The 22,868-nt window shown below is 46.5% G+C and overlaps 1 protein-coding gene across 3 annotated transcripts in view; it reads left to right on the top strand.

The window, feature by feature from the left end:
- The window catches only part of NCDN (neurochondrin), a 35,472-nt gene that overhangs the window by 1,488 nt on the left and 11,116 nt on the right, over window positions 1-22,868 (top strand). For all 3 annotated transcript variants that reach the window (XM_075336024.1, XM_075336022.1, XM_075336023.1), the window contains 4 exons: window positions 1,970-2,101; window positions 6,396-7,394; window positions 8,664-8,905; window positions 16,279-16,500. In XM_075336024.1, coding sequence (XP_075192139.1) covers window positions 1,982-2,101; window positions 6,396-7,394; window positions 8,664-8,905; window positions 16,279-16,500 — 1,583 coding nt within the window. In that variant the 5' untranslated portion in view covers window positions 1,970-1,981. The remainder of the gene's footprint in view (window positions 1-1,969; window positions 2,102-6,395; window positions 7,395-8,663; window positions 8,906-16,278; window positions 16,501-22,868) is intronic.

Here is a 22,868-nt window from a genome sequence, read left to right on the forward strand (position 1 = left end):
CCCCCGCGCGTTGGCTGGCTCGCTGTATGGTGCCCCCCCCCCCCCCCCGCGCGTTGGCTGGCTCGCTGTATGGTGCCCCCCCCCCCCCCCCGCGCGTTGGCTGGCTCGCTGTATGGTGCCCCCCCCCCCCCCCCCCGCGCGTTGGCTGGCTCGCTGTATGGTGCCCCCCCCCCCCCCGCGCGTTGGCTGGCTCGCTGTATGGTGCCCCCCCCCCGCGCGTTGGCTGGCTCGCTGTATGGTGCCCCCCCCCCCCGCGTTGGCTGGCTCGCTGTATGGTGACCCCCCCGTGTTGGCTGGCTCGCTGTATGGTGCCCCCCCCCCGTGTTGGCTGGCTCGCTGTATGGTGCCCCCTCCCCGCGTTGGCTGGCTCGCTGCATGGTGACCCCCCCCCACGTTGGCTGGCTCGCTGTATGGTGGTGCCCACATTAGCCCAAAATAAGACATGTTACAACGTTTGATATCAGACAAATCTGCTGCTTTCTCCCTGAGGGTTGATCAGTCATTCACATTTCACGGATAACATCTGTATTATCCTGAGAGAGGAGGTGACTTTATAAATACTATGTATTAGGGGAGTTGCTGGAGGCAGTCATTCTGCTGGAAGCGCAACAGAAAGTTACTCTTTTCCGTAGAATTTTAAAAGCACCAACTGCCATCTCCTATCTTAGTAATGGGAAAGTCTGTACTCATTGCAAGCACATTTTACCTGTGAATTGAGAATTATTCATCAGTCCCTGAAGGAGACAGAAATGGGTATCTCTAATCCTATATCAGAAATATTCTTATTTTTATGTATGCCAATGATTTCTGAAAAATGAAACTGAAGGTTACTGTAATGCCGGCGTCACACGGTACGATATATCGGGCGATATGTCGTCGGGGTCACGACGTTAGTGACGCACATCTGGCATCATTAGACATATCGTACCGTGTGACAGCTACGAGCGACTGTCAACGAGCAAAAATACTCACCTTATCGTTGCTCGTTGACACGTCGCTCATTTTCAAAAAGTCGGTCCTCCTTCTGTGCTCCGGTTGTTCATTGTTCCCGGGGCAGCAAACATCGCTCCGTGTGACACCCCGGGAACGATGAACACAGCTTACCTGCAGCCGCCGGCTATGCGGAAGGAAGGAGGTGGGCGGGATGTTTACGTCCCACTCATCTCCACCCCTCCGCTTCTATTGGCCGGCCGCTGTGTGACGTCGCTGTGACGCCGAACGTCCCTCCCCCTTCAGGAAGTGGATGTTCGCCGCCCACATCGATGTCGTCCGGGAGGTAAGTACGTGTGACGGGGGGTTAACGACTTTGTGCGCCAAGGGCAACTAATTGTCCGTGACGCACAAACGACGGGGGCGGGTACGATCGATAAATCGTACCGTGTGACGCCCGCCTTAGTGTAGTCTCCTCTATTCTGGTAGATTCTAGGTGAAGTTTTTTGCCAGTTTTCACACTCCGATATATAAAGCCTGAACGATAAAATGGTTATATACAACGTTCTGGCATTGTGATGGTGCGACTCGGCAATTTACACTCGTGGCCACCTTTTTAAGCATTACATTGTACATTTTTTAAAAAGAAAATAAAAAATCATAAAATGTTATTGGGTTAAAATTGGACCCAAGCAAACCATAGGAGCACATATCCTGTTATCGGTGATCTGGGGGGTGGTAACATGGAGAAAAGCTTCTGAATTCCCCCACCTCACACTCACTATTGGGGTCTTCATGGCGTCACTTCAGCTTTTCCCCTCGGCACACACAGACCCTGGATGTAAAATATTTCTTGATGCTCCTTTCTAACATGACATGATGGTTGTACCTGGAATATTGAGCGAGGTATCGTCTGAAACTAAGGTTCTGGCATTCACGTGCCGACCTCCCCATATCTCAGCTCTTGTAGGGAAAAGCTTAGGCTCTAGTTTGCTTGTGATTTGCCTGTGGTTAATATGAGGCACTTCTTCTCTTTCAGGTACAAGCAGTAATGTCCGCAGCCCCCCAGCCCCCCGCAGAGGGCAGCACCCAGAATTCTGCCCTGGAACGTTGCTTGGAAGTTCTAAGAGCAGCAAAGAATGATAGTGAGCAGTTTGCGGCATTGCTTCTGGTAAGGAAGAGTACCAACACATCTAATGAGACTCCTTAATGTTATTCTGTCAAATCCCACAAGGACAACGTCTGCAAGGAGTTTGTATGTTCTCCCCGTGTTTGCGTGGGTTTCCTCCGGGTACTCCAGTTTCCTCCCACACTCTATAAAGACATACAGATAGGGACCCTAGATTGGCAACACTGTCCCCATCAGGGTTCACAGTGTCTGTAAAATGCTGTGGGATTAATGGTGCTATAAAAGTGAATAAATATTATTATCTGGAGGAAGAGGCACCAAAAATTCCATATCCATGTCTTCAATGGCTGTGTAATCATAGCCTTGGTGCACAGTGGTGTCAAGTCTTGGTGAAATGATGACTACATATCTGTTTTAGTGCCGCCACTCTTATGATACCCACTGAAGGGATGGCATTTCATCCATTAGTCAAATTATTCAGGTCAGTGATCCTCTTGGCTATTACTTTTCCAAAAAATATGATTTAAAATAGGCATGTTATCGAACATAGGTAATCCAGATTACGAACTGCCGAGCTGCAGTAGATTATAAGGCCTTGGTGATGTCTGGTAAATCGCCCCTGTATAAATACAAGTGCATCTCAATAAATTAGAATATCCTCAAAGTTCATTTCAGTAATTCAATACAAAAGGGAAACATGTATATTATATAGAGTCATCAACATGAGCAGAAATAATAAACACTTGAAATAGATCCCTCTGTTTGTAATGACTCTATATATGTGTTTCCCTTTTTGCATTGAATTACTGAAATATTTAAACTTTTGATGATCTAATTTGAGATGCAATTGTAAGTCCACCTATGGCTGTGTTCACACAGTGTCGCGGTGAGTGATGCACAGGCTGGCCACTGGTCTTCTGACCCAAACCTATATGAAGCGGATGGGTTCCGATAGAGAGACTCCCGGCCGGTCCATGCATTGCTGTCCATACTTCGATTGTGATGCATGGATTTGTGAATGCAGGCTAAGGATATGTCCACACGCTAAGTATTTGCAGCAAACATTGTGCCAAAAAATTGACGTGCTAACTGCTAAAACGGCAATATGTGCACAGACTCTAAAAGTGGTTGTACACTTCTGATAGTGGTCTCAGGACTGCTGTTCCTTCCGTCCACACTATACATGTACAGTGCCTTGAAAGAGTATTCATGCCCCGTAAACCTTTCACGTTGCACCCACAAACTTAAATGTATTGGGATCTTCTATGATATACCAACACTTAGCAGGAATTTGTGAAGTGTAAAACAAATGATGTATGGTTTTGTAAGTATTGTTAAAAATATCTGAAAATTGTGACATACATTTGTATTCGGCCCCCTGTAGTCTAATATTGCTAAATTAAACCCTGAGTGACCAATTACCCCTGGAAGTCACCTACCTAGGAAATTATGTTCACGTGTGTGCGTAATATTTTCAGTATACCTACAGCTGTCCTGTGAAGGCCTCAGTAATTTGAGAACATTTGGGATCAAACAGCATCATGAGAACCAAGGAACAGATCAGATAGGCCAGGGATAACGTTGTGGAGAAGAGTAAAGCAGGACTAGGTTATGTAAATATAGCCCCAGCAATGAACATTTCACAAAGCACTGTTCAATCCATAATCCAAAAATAATCGGAGAATGGCAAAGCTCCTGAGACATGGCCATCCACCAAAACGGACATCTCAACAAGGAGAGCACTAATTAGTGATGCGACCAAGAGGCCCATGGTCACTATAGATCCACAGCTCAGATAGGAGAATCTGTCCACAGGACAATTTTATTAGGATACTCTCAGACTGGCGTATGAAATAGACCAGTGTAAGGTGAGGAGAATAAAAATCGCATTGCATTCGGCCCAATGTTGGTCAATGAGGCAGAGCAGATCTGTGAGATTTTCCTCAGCTCATTACACCCGCAGCATGCTACGACTATTTTCTCGGTCCGATTAGTGCTGAGAAAATAATCACTCATGGGAGCTTGCACAAAGGTTAATATTAGTCCGAGTGGAATGCGATGTTTTAACGCATTACACTCACTCCGATTTTCATGCTATGTGTCTTAGGCCTTAGCAGTCTTCAGGGAAATTACGTTGTTTTGTTGAACTCCACTATGAGATTAATCTGAGCAATCACCACCTGTGGCTGGGGCTGTGCTAGTTCCAAACTTAACTCCTTCTGTATCTTAAAATCGAGGGCCACATAAAATATAGCAAGCTGAATTTGACCCGCGGGCCTTGAGTTTGACAATCCTGCACTAAGGCTGGGGCCACACGGGGATTACTGCGATCCCCTCTCATGACACTCTGCTCACTCCGGCAGTACAGCAGAGCCGAGGGTCCACGCGAGTGTCCCTGCGACTGAGGTCCGACCATGCGAGCAGACCTCAGCTGCGGGGGACAGGCCAGCGCTGAGGAGAGGAGGGAGGGATTTAGCTTCCTCTCTCCTCCGTAGCCGGCTATTGCCTGTCTCGCCCTGCACTCATGGCACACCGGTGTAATGCCAGTGCAGTGCAAATATATATATATAACTGTTGATAATATATTAACTGTTGTTAACAAAATAGACTGTATTAATATTCCCGGGGTAGAATGTATTAACGCCCGGGATAGTAACTGTCTCTCTTTCTCTCCCATTCTCTGTCTGTCTCCCCCTCTGTATATATCTCTCTGTTTCTCTTTCTATCTCTTTGTCTGTCTCTCTTTCCCTGTGTCTCTGACTGTCTCTGTCTCCGTCTGACTGTCTGTCTCCGTCTGACTGTCTCTGTCTCTTTCCCGGTCTGTCTCTTTCCCGGTCTGTCTCTTTCCCGGTCTGTCTCTTTCCCGGTCTGTCTCTTTCCCGGTCTGTCTCTTTCCCGGTCTGTCTCTTTCCCGGTCTGTCTCTTTCCCGGTCTGTCTCTTTCCCGGTCTGTCTCTTTCCCGGTCTGTCTCTTTCCCGGTCTGTCTCTTTCCCGGTCTGTCTCTTTCCCGGTCTGTCTCTTTCCCGGTCTGTCTCTTTCCCGGTCTGTCTCTTTCCCGGTCTGTCTCTTTCCCGGTCTGTCTCTTTCCCGGTCTGTCTCTTTCCCGGTCTGTCTCTTTCCCGGTCTGTCTCTTTCCCGGTCTGTCTCTTTCCCGGTCTGCATTGTGACACTCCAACATTCCATATAAGGGCGTGGCTGCGCATTCTTCTGAAGTTCTGGCTGCACTGTGGCTCCCAGCTCCATTTGCTTTAATTTAGGCAGGTTTTTTGGCGAAATAACTTTAAAGCGCGGGGATAAACTTTCCCCTCAAAACATAGCCTATGACGCTCTCGGGGTCCAGACGTGCGAGTGTGCAAACTTTTGTGGCTGTAGCTGCGACAGTGCAGATGCCAATCCCGGACACACACACACACACACACACACACACACACACACACACACACACACACACACACACCTTTTATTTATTAGATATAGATATAGATATAGATATAGATATATATATATATATATATACATTTTTTTCTCTTTCTCGCCCAATACACTTGAATGGGTGCGAGAGAAAGAGTCTTGCATTACATTCGCAGCATGCTACGATTGTTTTCGTGGTCTGAATAGGTCTGAGAAACTAATAGCTCATGTGTGCGGACACATAGGCTAATTAGTCAAAGTGGAATGCGAATATATATATATATTTTTTTTATTTTTTTTTTTTTAACTCTACTCGCACAGATTTTCATACCATGTGGCTTAGGCCTAAATAGAAGTCTTGACATCACGTGATCGGATGGGTCTCTATCTGGTGTAGTATAGCTGCTAGGTCTCATCAGAAACAGATCAGTTCTGCCACTGACTTAATGGGCTGTTTTCACCTGTGGTGAGGCCACAGTTTCACAGATTAGTTGGACTGCCTTGCACAAAACACTCTGTCCTGCAGTGATAATCTCCTGCTGATAAAACACTGATTGTATTGATACCACAATAAGTTGCTGAGCAAGTGACACACCCTTGGATTCAGGCTCTCTGCCTCTACATCATGCTGCTCTCAGATTGCCTTTAATCACTTGATCGGTCATGAAATGATGCATATACGTTTTCCCATTCAGGATCTCGTGTAATAACGATCAGATATCTAGAGGTCGTAATGCTGCGTTCAGGTGCAGGAATATTTCTATCTGTCTTATGCAGTGTGCCAGTCATGATTTATATCCCTTCATCATATGAACTGTAGTGCGGTAACAACTCCCCCACATCTGAGCATGGCCTGAATGTTCTATAACGTACCACTGTTGTTTTTCCCCAGTGGTAATACTATTCTTTTCATTGCTTTTCTCAGGTCACAAAATGTGCACGCGCTCAAGAGCTGGACGATGGCACTCGGCATAGGATTTTTGATGCCGTTGGCTTCTCTTTCCCCAATCGCCTTCTCTTTACAAAGACTACACCTGATGGGTGCCCTGAATACTTGTTTCGGAGCCTTGGGTTAACCCTTTTGGCTTGCTTTTGTACAGACCCATCTTTGGCTTCACATCCACAAGTTATCAATAAAATTCCAATTCTGAATGAAACGCTGAATATCTCTTGCCAGAAAGATAACAAAGACTTGACCTCTATGGTAGAAGATGCCTACCAATGTCTTGTTGGCATCCTTGCCTCAGCTGAGGGGGCAAACAAATTACTTTCTGGAGGAAGTCTATCGTCCTTGTGTGAGGCTTGTGTGAAGCAGAATCATGGCTGGACGCATGCCCTTAGGATACTGACGTCACTTCTCACCTCTCGGCCAGACAAGTGCTGGAAGAAGAACCCTAGTGAACTCCAGTGCTTACTGGTTAAACTTAGTGAGGACTTTGACAATGAAAGTGGCAGCCACAAATTCCACTTAGCTGAAATCCTCCCTGTGTTCCTGCCTCCGTCATCGCTCTTATTACAGACATCCTGGGGAGAAAACTGCCTACAACACCTATCTAAAGGTTTACTTGTGATCCTGAGTAGTAAGCTGAGCATTTCCCAGCGAGACCCAGCTCTTAAGCTCGCAGCATGCCTCTCCAATCTGTATGGATCGTATTGGATCAAGATTGATGGCAGAGATGAAAAGGCAAAATTCTTTTCTCTGTTGGTGAACTTGGCATGTGTGGAGGTAAGAATGGCACTGGAAGACCCTACGCCTCTGGATTCAAGACAAGCTACTGCCACAGCCTGCTATGCCCTGGTTGAGATGGGCATTCAGGAATGTACCAGAGAGGAGGGCTATCCAGTGCTAAGAGAATTGCAGAAACTGCAGCTCCTTCAAGTGATGCAGGAAGCCTGTGCCGCTGTCATGTACTACTTACAGAAGGTATGCACTATTGTTTGGTATATACTGCATGTGATGCTGTATCTAATAAGGCAAGAGTAATGCAAGCATGGATGTGCCATATCTGATAGAAGGAGTGTAAAGTCCATCTTAGGCTAAGGACACACATCCGGTTGTCGGATGCGGCGCGCTCCCGTACACTGTGCTGTCATATGACCGGAGCATGTGACCAGGAGGTTGCAGCGCAGCCACTGTACTGTACAGTGTACGGGAGCGCGCCGGATCCGACAAACGGGAGAAAAGCCGGATATCTGTCCTTAGTCTTAGGCCTCTTTCTCACATGTTTTCCACACTGTGTTGAAGGTACATATGGCCCTCCGTGTGCCGTTTTTTTTTTTTATCGCACTTGTGTTATCCGTAATAGCACACGGGGAGCATGAACTTTTTACTCCCCTGTTCCCGGTGCGGATGTCTCCAGCGCTGCTGCTCTGGGTCTGCGGGACAGTGAATATTCATGTAGACAAAAAGACTGACTGCACTCACCAAACTGAGGTGTGAACAGGTGCATAACTGAACATGACCTAAAATACAAAAAAGACAATTTGCACTCTGATAATGCTAAAGTATGGAAACCATGAATGTGTGAACATGGACCTGCATTACTGCTAAGGAGAAATTAAGAAAAATTAGATATTTAGCATATTCAAATGCTAAATATTTATATATAAATATTTAGCATTTGAATATGCTAAATATCTAATTTTTCTTAATTTCTCCTTAGCAGTAATGCAGGTCCATGTTCACACATTCATGGTTTCCATACTTTAGCATTATCAGAGTGCAAACTGTCTTTGTTTTTTTGTAGTGAATATTCATGAGCAGAATTGGCCAGCCTGGAAGCAAGGGACAGCAGGGCTGAAGACAACAGTGCTAGAGACAGGGAGAGTATAGAAAATCGTATTTCAGACACGTGTTTTCTTCGGTACATGTCACACATCACACCACTGTGTAGTCTGTTTGACATCAGTGCTGCCAGAGAAAAATGGACTTGTCTCCATGCTGAACACACGGACACGAGTGTGCGCCACACGGTCCATGAGAACTCACTGATGTGTGCACATACTCATATTGATTTCAATGGATCTGCCTATATGTGCATCTCCGGTAAGTATGAAAGCGGCGTCATACGTAGTGTGAAGGGGACCTTACACCGCTAGCGATATGTAAAGTTGGTCGTGTACAGTGTTTTATATGGTACCGCTTCGTTCACATCTGCTTTCAGCTGATTTTGACTATTGCCTTGTCTTTCAGGTGGGTTGGGAGAAAATCGAGGATCCTTTTATACTGGCATCAGTCAGGTTACTTGGGGCCTGGCTTGCTGAAGAAACCTCCTGTCTCAAGCAGGAGGTCATCCAGCTGTTGCCTTTCCTTGTACATTACATGCGAACATGGTTTCAGCGAGGAGTTGCCTGTAGGAACCAACCCGAAGAAGCGTCTCAGATGACATTACTGAGCAGCAGCTGGGGGTCATTGTGGCCTGGTGATGCCATAAGGTACTGAAAGACTTCTTCCCCCTTCTTCTTTTAAAAAAAAAAAAAAAAAAAAAAAACACAGCCAAATACATTCAGTAGTTGTAAACAGCAGCCCAACACCTCTGGCAACGGCGTATCTCCATTGAGAAAATTAGTCATATATTACCCCCTTGGTGGCACAGCCAGTTTTGGCCTTTAAACGGAATCTGTCACCCAGTTTCTTGCAACCTCATCTGAGAGTAGCCTAATGTAGGAAAAGTGACAATCAGTTATTTCTATGTAAATTGTATATTGACAGTGAGCTGCTTATCAGAGGTGGGGGCATGGTTGGACAACATCTCCCAAGCCCCATGATCAGGGCAGTGATAATCAACTGGTGATAAAAGAATCATTGTAAAGCTAAGTTCACACACTGCGTTTTTTTGACGCTGAGTTTTTGTTTTTTTTTACGCAAAAAAACGCACAAACGCACCCGCGGCAAAAACGCATGCGTATTTACCGCGTTTTGGTGCGTTTTTGCTGCCTTTTTGCTCACTGCGTTTTTATGCATTTTTTTTTTTTTATCAAAGAACATTGCCATTAAAGATTGTTGAAAAAAAAAAAAGAAAAAAGGTCTGATGTCATTTCCTTCTTCAATATGTTCTTCATTCTCCACTAGTGTATGCAAGAGAGCAGACAGCTGCAGAACTACAAGGCTCAGCATGCTCCATCCAGGACTGTATGCTGAAGGGAGAGGCAGGGGGAGCAGAACTACAAGGCTCAGCATACTCCATCCAATAGTGTATGCAGGAGAGCAGACAGCAGCTGCCGAACTACAAGGCTCAGCATCCTCCTTCCAGGACTGTATGCTGGAGGGAGAGTCAGGGGAGCAGACCTACAAGGCTCAGCATGCTCCATCCAGGACTGTATGCTGGAGGGAGAGTCAGGGGAGCAGACCTTACAAGGCTCAGCAGCATACTCCTTCCAATAGTGTATGCAGGAGAGCAGACAGCAGCTGCCGAACTACAAGGCTCAGCATCCTCCTTCCATGACTGTATGCAGGATTTCTTTGCCCCCCCAAAAAAATGACGTGGGCTTCGCCATATTTTTGTATGCTAGCCGGGTACAGCAGGCAGGTACAGGCTGCCCCCAACCCCCAGCTGCCTATTTGTACCCGGCTGGGAACCAAAAACATAGGTAAGCCCTTTTTTTTTTTTTTTTTTTTTTTTTTTTTTTTTTTTTCATGAATTTCATGAAATAATTAAAAAAAAAAAAAAAAAAAATGACGTGGGCTTCGCCCAATTTTTGTGTCCAGCCAGGTACAACTAGGCAGCTGGGGATTGGAATCCGCAATGCAGGGTACCCAAGCTTTCTGGGCACCCCCGCTGCGAATTGCAGTCCGCAGCCACCCCAGAAAATGGCGCTTTCATAGAAGCGCCATCTTCTGGCGCTGTATCCAACTCTTCCAGTTGCCCTGATGCCGGGTGGCTCGCTGGGTAATAATGGGGTTAGGGCTAGCTGTATATTATCAGCTGGCCCTAAGCCCGAAATTCATGGTGTCACGCCAATATTGGACATGGCCACCATGAATTTCTAGTAGAGAAAAAAAAAAAAACACAACACAGAAAAATATTTTTCTATTAGAAATAAAACACAACACAATTAGTGACTCCATCTTTATTGAAATAAAGACACCCCCCCCCCCCTTCCGCAGTAATCCTGGGTCAAGGGTCCTGCGCCGTCCAATCCGAATCCAATATCATCTGATCGGTTTTGTTGGAAGGCAAAGCGATCAGATGATGTCAGGTTCAAGGGCCTGAATCACATGACACAGCAGCTGATTGTATAAACGGCTTTTATACAATCAGCTGATACATCAGTACAAAAGAAACAAAAAAAAAAAAACTACACACGTCTGTGCAGCGTCGGACTGGCTACCGGAGGAAACTCCAGTAATGCCAGGCCTGAATTCAGATACCTGCACTGCACTCCGGAGCTCTCACCTGAGCTCCGGCATGCAGCCTGGACTTTACAGCGCGCGCCGAGTGATTGATTCCCCGGCACTTGCGATTCAGTACATGACAGCTGCAGACATCCCGGGCTAATCTCCGTGCTCTCACCTGAACTCCGGAGATCACCCCAAGCTGTCATTAATTGACTGCAAGCACCGGGGAATCAGTCACCGCGAGACTTACGATCAGCTGATGCGTCAGGTGACCGCAGCGGGTGATCACCGCCAGGTCCTGCAGCTATCGTACGTGCCTGGGAGCCGGCACACAGCCAGAGCTGGGGTGGCGGTACTGGGAAGAGGAGCAGGGAGCATGGCACCAGGAGTCTGCAGACAGGTGAGTATGAGATTTTTCTACTGGTTACTTTTGATTTAGCAGCCGCTTCCACCTCCTGCACGGGAGCGGACATGGCACCGGGCGGGAAATGGAAGGAGCGATGGCGGTATCGGGAGGATTCAAGCTTCTATGTTTACTGACAGAAGGAATCCTCTTCCTGTACATGTCACTTTACTACCCACCCCTTGCGTTTATAGCTGCGTTTTTAGTCATTAAAACGCAGCTATATTTGCAATTTGCGGCTTTCATTGCGTTTTTGAACATCTCATTGAACTCAATGGGTGGAAAACGCAGTGAAAAACGCAAAAATAATTGACGTGCTGCGTTTTTGTGCCCACAAAAACGCAGCTAAAAAAAACGCTGTGTGCAGACAGCAAAAATGAAAACTTATAGACTTTGCTGGGGAAGCAAATTCATGCAGTTTTCTGTGCAAAAATGCACCCGAAAAACGCACTGTATGAACTTGCCCTAAGTAAATGGCACACAGCTTAATAAGTGACAGGTCGACACCGCTTTTAGCAATGTATCTTCTGCTGTCTTCACACATCATCACAGCAAAAACCTGCTCAGGTTGTGCCCCTGCCTTTTGATGTTGGCTTGCGTGGCGAGCCCGCGTATTTCTCTGCACATGTTGACTGATCTGATCAGCCGACATGTGCCTCTAAGGCCTCTTTCCCCGTGGAAACCCGTGTTTCCAGTATGTGTGATGTCCGTTTTCACGCGTGTAGACACACACACACACACACACACACACACACACACACACGTAGACCCATTCAATTCAATGGGTTTGCGCACATGTCTGTGTCACACAGACCGTTTTTCTGCGTGTCCATGTACTCGACATGGCGACATGTCCTCTTTTCTCCGGCAACATGGCATGGGTGTCACACAGTCCACACACTATATATGTATGTGTGTATATAATATATATATTAATATATATCATATTTTTTTTTTTTATTTTTTTTTTTACTGTCTCCAGCGTTGCTATTTCTGCCTCTGCTGTTGCTTCCGGGCCCACCCTTCATGCACATTCACTGCACTCACCACGGACCCGGAAGTAACAGCAATGACAGACAGACATACGGGTAACTAACAACTCATGCTGTCACTGTGCTATCTGGATGTCACACGTATAGCACAGGGTCAGCACACGTAGAACACGTAAACAGTACAGACCAAAGGTTTGGACACACCTTCTCATTCAGAGTTTTCTTTATTTTCATGACTCTGAAAATTGTAGATTCACATTGAAGGCATCAAAACTATGAATTAACACGTGTGGAATGAAATACTTAACAAAAAAGTGTGAAATAACTGAAAATATGTCTTAAATTCTAGGTTCTTCAAGGTAGCCACCTTTTGCTTTGATTACTGCTTTGCACATTCTTGGCATTCTCTTGATGAGCTCCAAGAGGTAGTCACCCGAAATGATTTTCAGTTCACAGGTGTGCCCTGTCAGGTTTAATAAGTGGGATTTCTTGCCTTTATAAATGGGGTTGGGATCATCAGTTGTGTTGTGCAGAAGTCTGGTGGATACACAGCTGATATTCCTACTGAATAGACTGTTAGCTGTTTGTTTTTTTTTCTTGCCATAATACAAATTCTGAGTAAAGAAAAACGAGTGGCCATCATTACTTTAAGAATCGAAGGTCAGTCAGTCCGAAAAATTGAGAAAACTTTGAAAGTGTCCCCAAGTGCAGTGGCAAAAACAATCAAATGCTACAAAGAAACAGGCTCACATGAGGACCGCTCCAGGAGGGGAATACCAAGAGTCACCTCTGCTGCGGAGGATAAGTTTATCTGAGTCACCAGCTTCAGAAATCGCAGATTAACAGCAGCTCAGATTAGAGACCAGGTCAATTACACACAGACTTCTAGCAGTAAACACATCTCTAGAACAACTGTTAAGAGGAGACTTTGTGCAGCAGGCCTTCATGGTAAAATAGCTGCTAGGAAACCACTGCTAAGGACAGGCAACAAGCAGAAGAGACTTGTTTGGGCTAAAGAACACAAGACATTAGACCAATAGATTGTTTTTGTGGGATGCAGAAAAGGTGAACGGATGGACTCTACATGCCTGGTTCCCACCGTGAAGCATGGAGCAGGAGGTGTGATGGTGTGAGGGTGCTTTGCTGGTGACACTGTTGGGGATTTATTCAAAATTGAAGGCATACTGAACCAGCATGGCTACCACAGCATCTTGCAGCGGCGTGCTATTCCATCCGGTTTGTGTTTAGTTTATCATTTTTCAACCTGACAATGACCCCAAACACACCTCCAGGCTGTGTAAGGGCTATTTGACTAAGAAGGAGAGTGATGGGATGCCACACCAGATGACCTGGCCTCCACAGTCACCAGACCTGAACCCAATCGAGATGGTTTGTGGTGGACTGGACTGCAGCGTGAAGGCAAAAGGAACAACAAGTGCTAAGCATCTCTGGGAACTCCTTCAAGACTGTTGGAAGACCATTTCCCAGTGACTACCTCTTGAAGCTCATCAAGAGAATGCCAAGAGTGTGCAAAGCAGTAATCAAAGCAAAAGGTGGCTACTTTGAAGAACCTAGAATATAAGACATATATTTTCAGTTGTTTCACACTTTAAGTATTTCATTCCACATGTGTTAATTCATAGTTTTGATGCCGTCAATGTCAATCTGCAATTTTAAGAGTCATGAAAATAAAGAAAACTCTTTGAGGTGTGTCCAAACTTTTAGTCTGTACTGTATACGCATCTGTGGACTCTTGAAAGAGGCCTAACAGGCGCAGATGGATCTGCGATGCACCCATGCTTGTTAACTAGTTAAATCCCTCTTTCAGTCACTGACAGCGGAATTTAACGCGTGCCAGTAGGAAGGACGTCATTCCTTGCTTCCAATCACAGGGTCCGTGATGTGATCGCGGGGCTCCAATGGATTGTCATGACAGCCAGGGGTTCACTGATGACGCTGGTCTTGACTAACTTCCTGTAGACGCCGGCTGAGTGCGGTATTCATAGGAAGATGGCATTTATGCTGTACAGGGCAGTGCTGTTGCCCTACTCTGTAAAGCACAAGTGATTGGAAGATTGCTGCTTCAAGTTCCCTATGGGAACTAGTAAAAACAATAAAAATTGGGGACAAAAAGGTTTTTAAAATGATAGTTTAAAAAAAAATAAAAATTGCCCCATTGAAAATAAAACAATTAAAACACGTATTTGGTATCGGGTATTGCTGAATGCCCGACCTATCAAGGTATAAAATGAATTCTGATCGGCATAGCGAGGAAAGATCAAAACACCATAATTGCATTTATTTGGTCGTCGCGACATTGCAATAAGAGACGATCAAAACATTGCATGTACATCAAAAAGGTATAATTAAAAACATCAGCTCAGAGTGCAAAAAAATAAGCCATCACTGAGCCCCAGATCCCGAAAAATGAGAACACTACAGGTCTCGGAAAATGGTGACAAATGCACAATATTTTTATTTATTTGGAAAAATGTATGAATAAAAAAAAAAATATATATAAAACAATCTGCATGTTTGGTATCTACAAACTCATACTGACCTGGGGAATCATACTGCCAGTTCAGATTTACCACATAGACAACATGGAAAATCGAAAAAACAAAAAAAGTAACATTGCAGATTTTTCAAATTTATTTTTCTCCATTTCTAATGAGTGCTACCTGTGACTACAGGTATGTTTGTGGCTTCCATACAATCAGTGTTTTCTCAGCAAGAGATGATAATTACAGGACAGCTTGGCATGTGTAGAGCAGTCGCCAGCACAGCTCTCTGTCACTATACAATGTGCACAGAAAGCTGTGGTGTTAGCGGGGTTATACAGATCTCTGCTAGATCTGCAGGAAAGGAAGCGGTATACTAGGTGCAGCAGTTATATTAGTCACAAAGTGATGCATTGCCGGAATCAGGGTCTCTGTCCTTACCTTTATGGTGCTGTTCGGTTGCAAAGCAAAATCCTGTTGACAGTTTTTTGTTTTTGTTGTTTTAAAGCTGATGCTTGAATTTTATTTAAATTTTTTCCCCCCACTTTTTTTTAATTTTAAAACTTTATACAACTATTACTAGTCTCATAATAGCATTTTGTTTGCTTTGATAATGGTCTGTAATAATAATGCATTATCTCCACTTAGAGCCCCTTCTTCTGGCTGGATCTGATAGGCTTCCCTGTCCGCCATGTCCTTCACATGCCATAGCAATCATCGGCACTCTGCGACTGTGCGGTGAAGGTGCCTATGGCCAGACAGAGGAAGCAATCTCCCTTTGTCAGATTACACACTGTCACTACACGAGGGATAGCTGGCACTTTGTCTGGGCACAGCACAGGCAGCAGGAGACTCACCCCCCCCCCCCCCTCGACGCAGGCTGAGAGCACATCAACTACAGATTAACCGGTTGCATGGTCTTGTTACCTGATTTCAGCTGCAGCATGCTGGGCTATTTTTATGGGCAGCATGACAGGCATCCTAGCCAACAGATCCTATTAGTTACTGGGATCCACCTGGCACCTTTTTGAGTTTACTGTTTTATCTGTATCCTGAATTAATGAAATCTCCCCCCACCCCCACCCCCCCCTCCCAAAAAAAAACCCAAACAAACTTGAATGCCTGACAGCAGTGCAAAGGCATTCGGAGTGTTGTTGTTCTTCTGTCCTATTATATGACCAGAAAAACTGAATAAAGCTGACCCTTCCTCTGATGTCCGTGTTCACTTGGGTGTTCAGTTTTTGTGTCCTTCATTTTAACGGAAAAAGAAACCGCAGCTCTGATGCAAGTTGTGAACCTTGCCTAATGTATACGGCTGCTCCACAAATGCTGATGGTAAAGTTCAGCCCTATACTTTTTGGATAGTTTAACCACAAACCGTGCTACCAATACATGAGCTTTCTCAGCTTGAATCCATCATGTGCTGTAGCATTCTGTACAGACACATTGTCCCACAAATGACTTTATACGTCTTTCCATCTTTGTGTATGTAATTTTACTCTGCCTGATTTGGGGTTTTTTTTCGCCCAGATTTTGAATCCCGGTGGCACTAACAATCTCTACATCTTCTTCAGGTTCCTCCTTCCTGCTCTGTGCCATTTGAGTGCTGAAGAAGCTCCACGAAAAATCCTAATCTCTGAAGGAGTTCCTGCCCTACTTTGTGAATACTACCAGCTAAAGTGGGCCATCTTCTCTGAGGAAGATCTGACTGTAAGAAAATATGAGACCCAACTGAGTCTACAGAGCTGCTGTGGGGTATTTCTCAATCTAGTGGTAACAGAGCCAAGCCTTGTTTGGTAGGTATAGGATCTGTTACCTTAGCTGTTCTTTTTAATATTTTGTACCGGGAATGTAAAAGGGTTGTATTGGTTCACATGACTTTGGCACTGAATGTTTATATACCTAAGTATTAGTAAGCAGTAATCTCCTGCTTTCTGATTTTTTTTTTTTTTTTTTTTATTAGTGCAGACTTCCTGACATTACTGGTCACAATTGTCAAATTAAGGCCGGGGCCACACGGGGCACTAGTGCAATGCTCGCATGACACTCGGCTTCTGCTGGCAGCACAGCAGAAGCCGAGTGTCCCTGCTACTGAGGTCCGTTCGTGCGAGCGGACCTCAGCTGCAGGGGGCGGGCCGGCACTGAGGAGGGGAGGGAGGGATTTCTCTCCCTCTCTCCTCTGTTGCCGGCTATTTCCATTCTTGCACTGCACTCGCGGTAAACCAGTGTACCGCGAGTGCAGTGCGATCTTTCTCTCGCCCCATACACTTGAATGGGTGCGAGAGAGTCACGCATTACAATCGCAGCATGCTGCGATTGTTTTCTTGGTCCGATTAGGGCTGAGAAAATAATCGCTCATGTGTGCTGACACAAGGGCTAATATTGGTCCGAGTGGAATGCGATGTTTTATCGCACTCCACTCGCGCCGGTTTTCTCGCTGTGTGGCTTAGGCCTGTCAAAGTAGACTCGCACATCAGTGGGTGCAAAAGAGCGCAGAGTAAGTTCTTTATTTACATTATTTTCTCTAGTCCCCCTCCACGACAGCACACAGGAGGTTAACTCTTTGCCCCATTAGGGGCAGGAAGCACAGAGGTTAAATAACCCCTCCCCATCTCCAGTGTTGTTTTCTGTCCCTATGGGACTTGAGAGGTTATTGCAGTGCTCTCATGGCCGGTGATGAGAGCGCTGCATTTAGATTACATACTGGGCAGCTGAGGTCGGGGCCAAGTTGCTTCCTCCTCCATCGCTGCTCTCGTCTCCTTGGGACCTGTCTGCCCCTTCTTGCCATGGACCTCCGGTAGCTCCATGGCACCTCCTCCTCTCACACACGCGATGGCGCGTGGAAGTGACGTTGGCGCCCTTTGATGACGTCACTTCGGGTCCATGCGTTCCACTGTGGACTGCACGCGCGGTCGCTGCCCATGGATTGCCAGCGCTTGCTCCTGTAGAAGCCTGTGCCCCCTCGATCGATAGAGGAGGAGGCATCACCCGCAGCTGGATCGCATTACGATCCCAGGTATGAGCACTCTCCAGGAATAGGATGGAGGGAGATTGCTCTGCATCTATGGAGCCCAGCTCAGCCCCCGGTTCTGTGAGTAACAGTGACTAGGGGGTTAGGTCAGGTTGGTGGACTGTAATATGCCAGCAGACTTTTACTTCTGGGTGCCTGTATTTATAGCCTTTTCTCTCCCCCTTAGGCCCTGTGCGCACTAGAAAATGGAATTTTTTTAAGAAAATTCCGCAGGGTCTGAAAGATTACCGCACCCGCAGTAAAAAAAGCGTCAAACCACACCCGAAACGAAAACCGCATGCGATTTTACCGCGAGTTGGTACATGTGTTTTAATGCATTCAATGCAATAAAGCACATTGAAAAAAAAGAAAAAGTAATTTCCTTCTGAGATAGAGGGATAGATAGAGGACAGATCAATCGACACGCTGCAGTTCTCCCGAGCGGTAGTGTGTTCACATTACCGACTGTGAGAAATGACCTGTGGTTACCTCTGCAGGCTCGTTGCGAGGCTGCATTCAGTACAGTGTGAGTCGCGGCTGGATCAGTCTGCAAGCGTCGTGGGACCTCGTTGGATTACGCCGGAGCTGTGTGTTAGGAGGGGTTAATAAAGGGGTGAAAGAGGGGCTTTTTTGTGTTTTAAAATATAGGATTTTTCTGTGTGTGTGTGTTTTTATTCACTTTACTTATGGGTTAATCATGAAAGCTGTCTCATAGACGCTGCCATGATTAAGCCTGGACTTAGTGGCGGTGATCCGCTGCCATTAACTCGTTATTACCCCGAATTGCCACCATAACACGGCAATCGGGAAGAGCCGGGGACACTCCGGGACTGCCGCATAATGGATGCGACAGTCCCGATGCAGCTGCGGGCTGATATTCTCAGCTGCGGGAGGGGGGGGCATTAACCCTGGCCCTCGCCCTCCCCAGCCTGAGAATACCGGGCCGCCGCTGTGTGCTTACCTCGGCTGGACGGTAAAAATACGGCGGAGCACAAGCGGTGTTTTTTTTTTTTTTGTTTGTTTTTTGTAATGTGTATGTTTGTTTTCTATGTGTATTCTATATATCTGTGTTTTACTCTCTGCTCCGCTTCCTCTTCCTGTCATAATGACATCACTTCCTTGCAAAACGCAGGGCAGTGATGAACATTATGTCCCGAAACCGCGAAATACCGCAGGGAATAACGCAGGAAAACGCAATGAACCGCACAGAATTTGCTATCTGCAGAAAAGAAGTGACATGCAATTGTTTTCGCTGCGGGAATCCTGCAGAAAAACATGCAGCTGTCAAAATCCGCATAGTGTGCACAGCATTTTTTTTTCCCATAGGATTTGCTGGTGATTCACTGCAGAGATGTTATGAACATTTTCTGCAGTGAAACATGCAAAAAGCGGCAAGTGCGCATAGGGCCTTAGGGAGACAAGACTCCTGCCCCCAAGAAGGAGAAGGCATCTATTAGAAGGTGCATGATTTACAATAAGAAGCTTCCTGCTGAACACTCCAAGAAGTTATGTCAGCCTTGCACCGATCAGGTAGTAAGAGAGGAACAACCCTCCCTTATGCATGAAAAGAAAAATATGGTACGTCAGGAGGAGATTGTCCTCCCTGGCGTTCCTTTCACAGCCCCCCCCCAATCCAACCTTGGAGCACCTCCTGCACCTAACAAGAGAAAAATCAGCCCTGTGGAGGAGTCAGACTCTGGAGGGGCCCTCCTCGCCGCCTGAAGAGCTGTTTGAAGAGGATGATGGCTTATCTTCAGATAGTGTTGAATCCAGATATTTATTTTTTTGTTTCTCCATGGATTATATGGATGAACTTTTAGGTGCGGTAAGGGAAACTATGGGAGTAGGGGAAGAAAATCTACTAGATCGGTACAACATGAAATGTTCGGGGGCCTTAGGACCCGTAAGAAGTTGGATTATTTTGTGGACCGAAAAGCCCAAGAGATGGTTTTAGAAGAGTGGTGAAACTCTGAGAAACGCCTCACCATTTCCCGTGAATTGAGGAATAGATTCCCGCTTTAAGAAGATTCCACCTGCTGCTCTGATATACCTAAGGTGGATATTCAGGTCGCCAAAGTGGCAAGGAAGACAACTCTCCCATTTGAGGATTCGTCTCAACCCAAAGATCCCATGGACCGTAAGATGGACAGCCTCCTTCGGAAATCCTGGGAGGCATCCGCGGTTCTCCATAAAACAGGTGTCTCCTCCACCTGTGTGGCCCGCTCGTTCTTCAGATGGCTGGGACAGCTGGAGGAACATCTCAACCAAGAAACCCCCAAGGAAAATATCCTGGCTTCCGTGCCACTCCTCCAAAAGGCATCAGGGTTTCTGGCTGATGCTTGTCCGGAGTCTGTCCGTGTAGCGGCACAAAGTGGGGTCCTTTCTAATGCAGTAAGAAGAGCTCTCTGGCTTAAGCTTTGGAGCGGTGATGCGGCCTCCAAGGTGAATCTCTGCTCTCTCCCGTTTCGAGGGGAGCATGTTATCGGTCCAGCCCTAGAAGAGATTCTGGAGAAGGCTACGGACAAGAAGAAACGGTTACAAGAAGAAAGACCGCATAAGGAATCCATCTACCCATTAACTCATTACAGGGGGAAGGGTAGGACAGGCTGTTGGAGTTATCTGAAAGGGGGGAGAGGAAGGAACATCTTTCAGTCCTAAAGGTCTGAAGATCAGCGACAGAAGCAAGACAAGCATTGATGCCATCAGGATAGGAGGTCGGCTGTCAGCATTCCTAAGTCAGTGTCAAGAGGTATCCTCAAACCCATGGGTCTTAAGCACCGTCAAAGAGGGTATCAAGGTGGAGTTCTCCACTTATCCTCCTCACAGTACTTGGGTCACTTCCTCTGCCTCCCAGGAAAGTCATGTCCCTCTCATGGGCTGCATTCAAAACCTCCAAAAAATAGGGGTAGTATCATTAGTACCAGAGTCGGAGGCGGGTCTCCGCCATTAGTCCCGTCTCTTCCTGTTGAAAAAAAAAAAAACAGCACCCCTCGGTTAATCATCAACCTCAAGCCCTTAAATCGCCACGTCATCTACCGGCATTTTAAGATGGAGTCGGTCAGGTCCACCCCCGCCTCTTGTCGGTCCGGGATTTTTTATGGTCATTATATAGATCTAAAAGATGTGTACTATCATATCCCGCTCTTTCACGCCCACAAACAAAATTTTCGCTTCGCGGTTTTCTGCAAGGGGTGTCTTCATCATTATCAGTTCAACTCCCTCCCGTTCGGTCTCTCATCTGCACCTCAGGTTTCACCAAAATAATGGGGGAGGTGGTAGCATTTCTGCAGGGTCAAAACATTTGTATAATCCCCTACCTCAATGACTTCCTGGTAGTGGCTCCCTCTGCCCAATTGCTCCTCCAACATGTGCCGCTCACACTTAAGCGGGCTTTACACGCTACAATATCGTTAATGAATTATCGTCGAGTTCACGGTGTTTGTGACGCACATCCGGCGTCATTAACGATATCGCAATGTGTGACACTTATGAGCATCCTTAAACGATCGCAAAAGCGGTCAAAATCATTTGTCGCGGAGAGGTCGTCCTGAAACAAAAAAACATTTTCTGTTTATTAGCGATGTTCCTCGTTCCTGCGGCAGCACACATCGCTGTGTGTGACACCGCAGGAGCAACACACATCTTGCCTGCCTCCACCGGCAATGCGGAAGGAAGGAGGTGGGCGGGATGTTACGTCCCACTCATCTCCACCCCTCCGCTTCTATTGGACGCCTGCCGTGTGACGTCGCTGTGACTCCACACGAACTGCCCCCTTAGAAAGGAGGCGGATTGCTGGCCAGAGCGACGTCGCAGGGAAGGTAAGTCCGTGTGATGGGGGTAAGCGAGGTTGTGCGGCACGGGCAGCAATTTGCCCATGTCGCACAACCGACGGGGGTGGGTACGATCGCTTGCGATCTCGCTAGCAAGATCGCAGCGTGTAAAGCCCGCTTAAGAGTCTTCCACAACCTGGGATGGGTGGTGAACCCTCAAAAATCGGATCTTCTTCCCTCCACAAAAATTCTTCCTCCTCAGAGTCATGTTTGACTCTGTGGAACAACAATCCTTCCTTCCAGACAAGCAGTTGGGCATACAGGAAAAGATTTCATTTCTGCATTGCCAGCGAGTTGTCACCCTGAGATTCGCAATGTCCGTGCTGGGATATATGACATCTTGCATCCCGGTGGTCTCTTGGGCTCAGGCCCAGTCATGCACCTTTCAAGTTCATATCTTGGGATGGCGCCCAGAGCTCCCTAAACAAGAAGATATCCCTGCCAGGTCCGGTGAAAGCTTCCATGTTATGGTGGATGATACCTGCCCATCTCCAAAGAGGAGTTTATTGGAATCTAGAGCCGTTGGTTACAATCACCACAGATGCCAGCCAGAAAGGCTGGGGGGCGATAATCTCTCAGGTTCCCTTCCAAGGCCTCTGGTCCTCTGTCAGTCGCCAATCCTCGAATTATCGAGAACTGCAAGCCGTCCTTCAGGCGCTCAGAGCAGTGAAATCCATGCTCCAAGGGGCACATGTCATGGTGTACTCCGACAATATGATGATGGTAGCTCACCTACGTCATCAAGGAAGCTCGCGACACAAAACTTTAAAAAGGATTTCCAAAGGAATTTTTTTGGGGGGCAGAAAAACACCTCCTGTCCCTATCGGCTGCCCACCTAAAGGGATCCGAAAATACTCGAGTGGATTACTTCAGCAGGCAGGTCTTTCATCCTGAGGAATGGTCCCTGAAACCAGATGTGTTCCATTCCTTAGCCCAAAGGTGAGGACAACCGGAGGTGGATTTCTTTGCAACTCAGCAGAATGCAAGGGTACATAAATTTTCTTCATCGTTCCTATGGGAGACCCAGACCATGGGTGTATAGCTTCTGCCTCCGGAGGACACACAAAGTACTACATTAAAAAGTGTAGCCCTTCCCTCCGAGCATATACACCCCCTGGATAACCAAATATAGCCAGTTCAATGCTTTGTGTTCAGGAGGCACACATCCACACATGCATTCTCATTTGATTTTCATTTTTGGAAAGAGCTTGAAGAAAAGCGGGTCCAAACCTGGACTCCCGGCATGTCCCTTCTCACCCCACTGTGTCGGCGGTGTTGTTAAGGTTGATTTCAAGGCTGAAGCCTTACATGCCGCGCTCCTTCA

Source organism: Anomaloglossus baeobatrachus, chromosome 2 (assembly GCF_048569485.1).
Source record: "Anomaloglossus baeobatrachus isolate aAnoBae1 chromosome 2, aAnoBae1.hap1, whole genome shotgun sequence".
In the NCBI taxonomy this organism is placed as follows: domain Eukaryota; kingdom Metazoa; phylum Chordata; class Amphibia; order Anura; family Aromobatidae; genus Anomaloglossus; species Anomaloglossus baeobatrachus.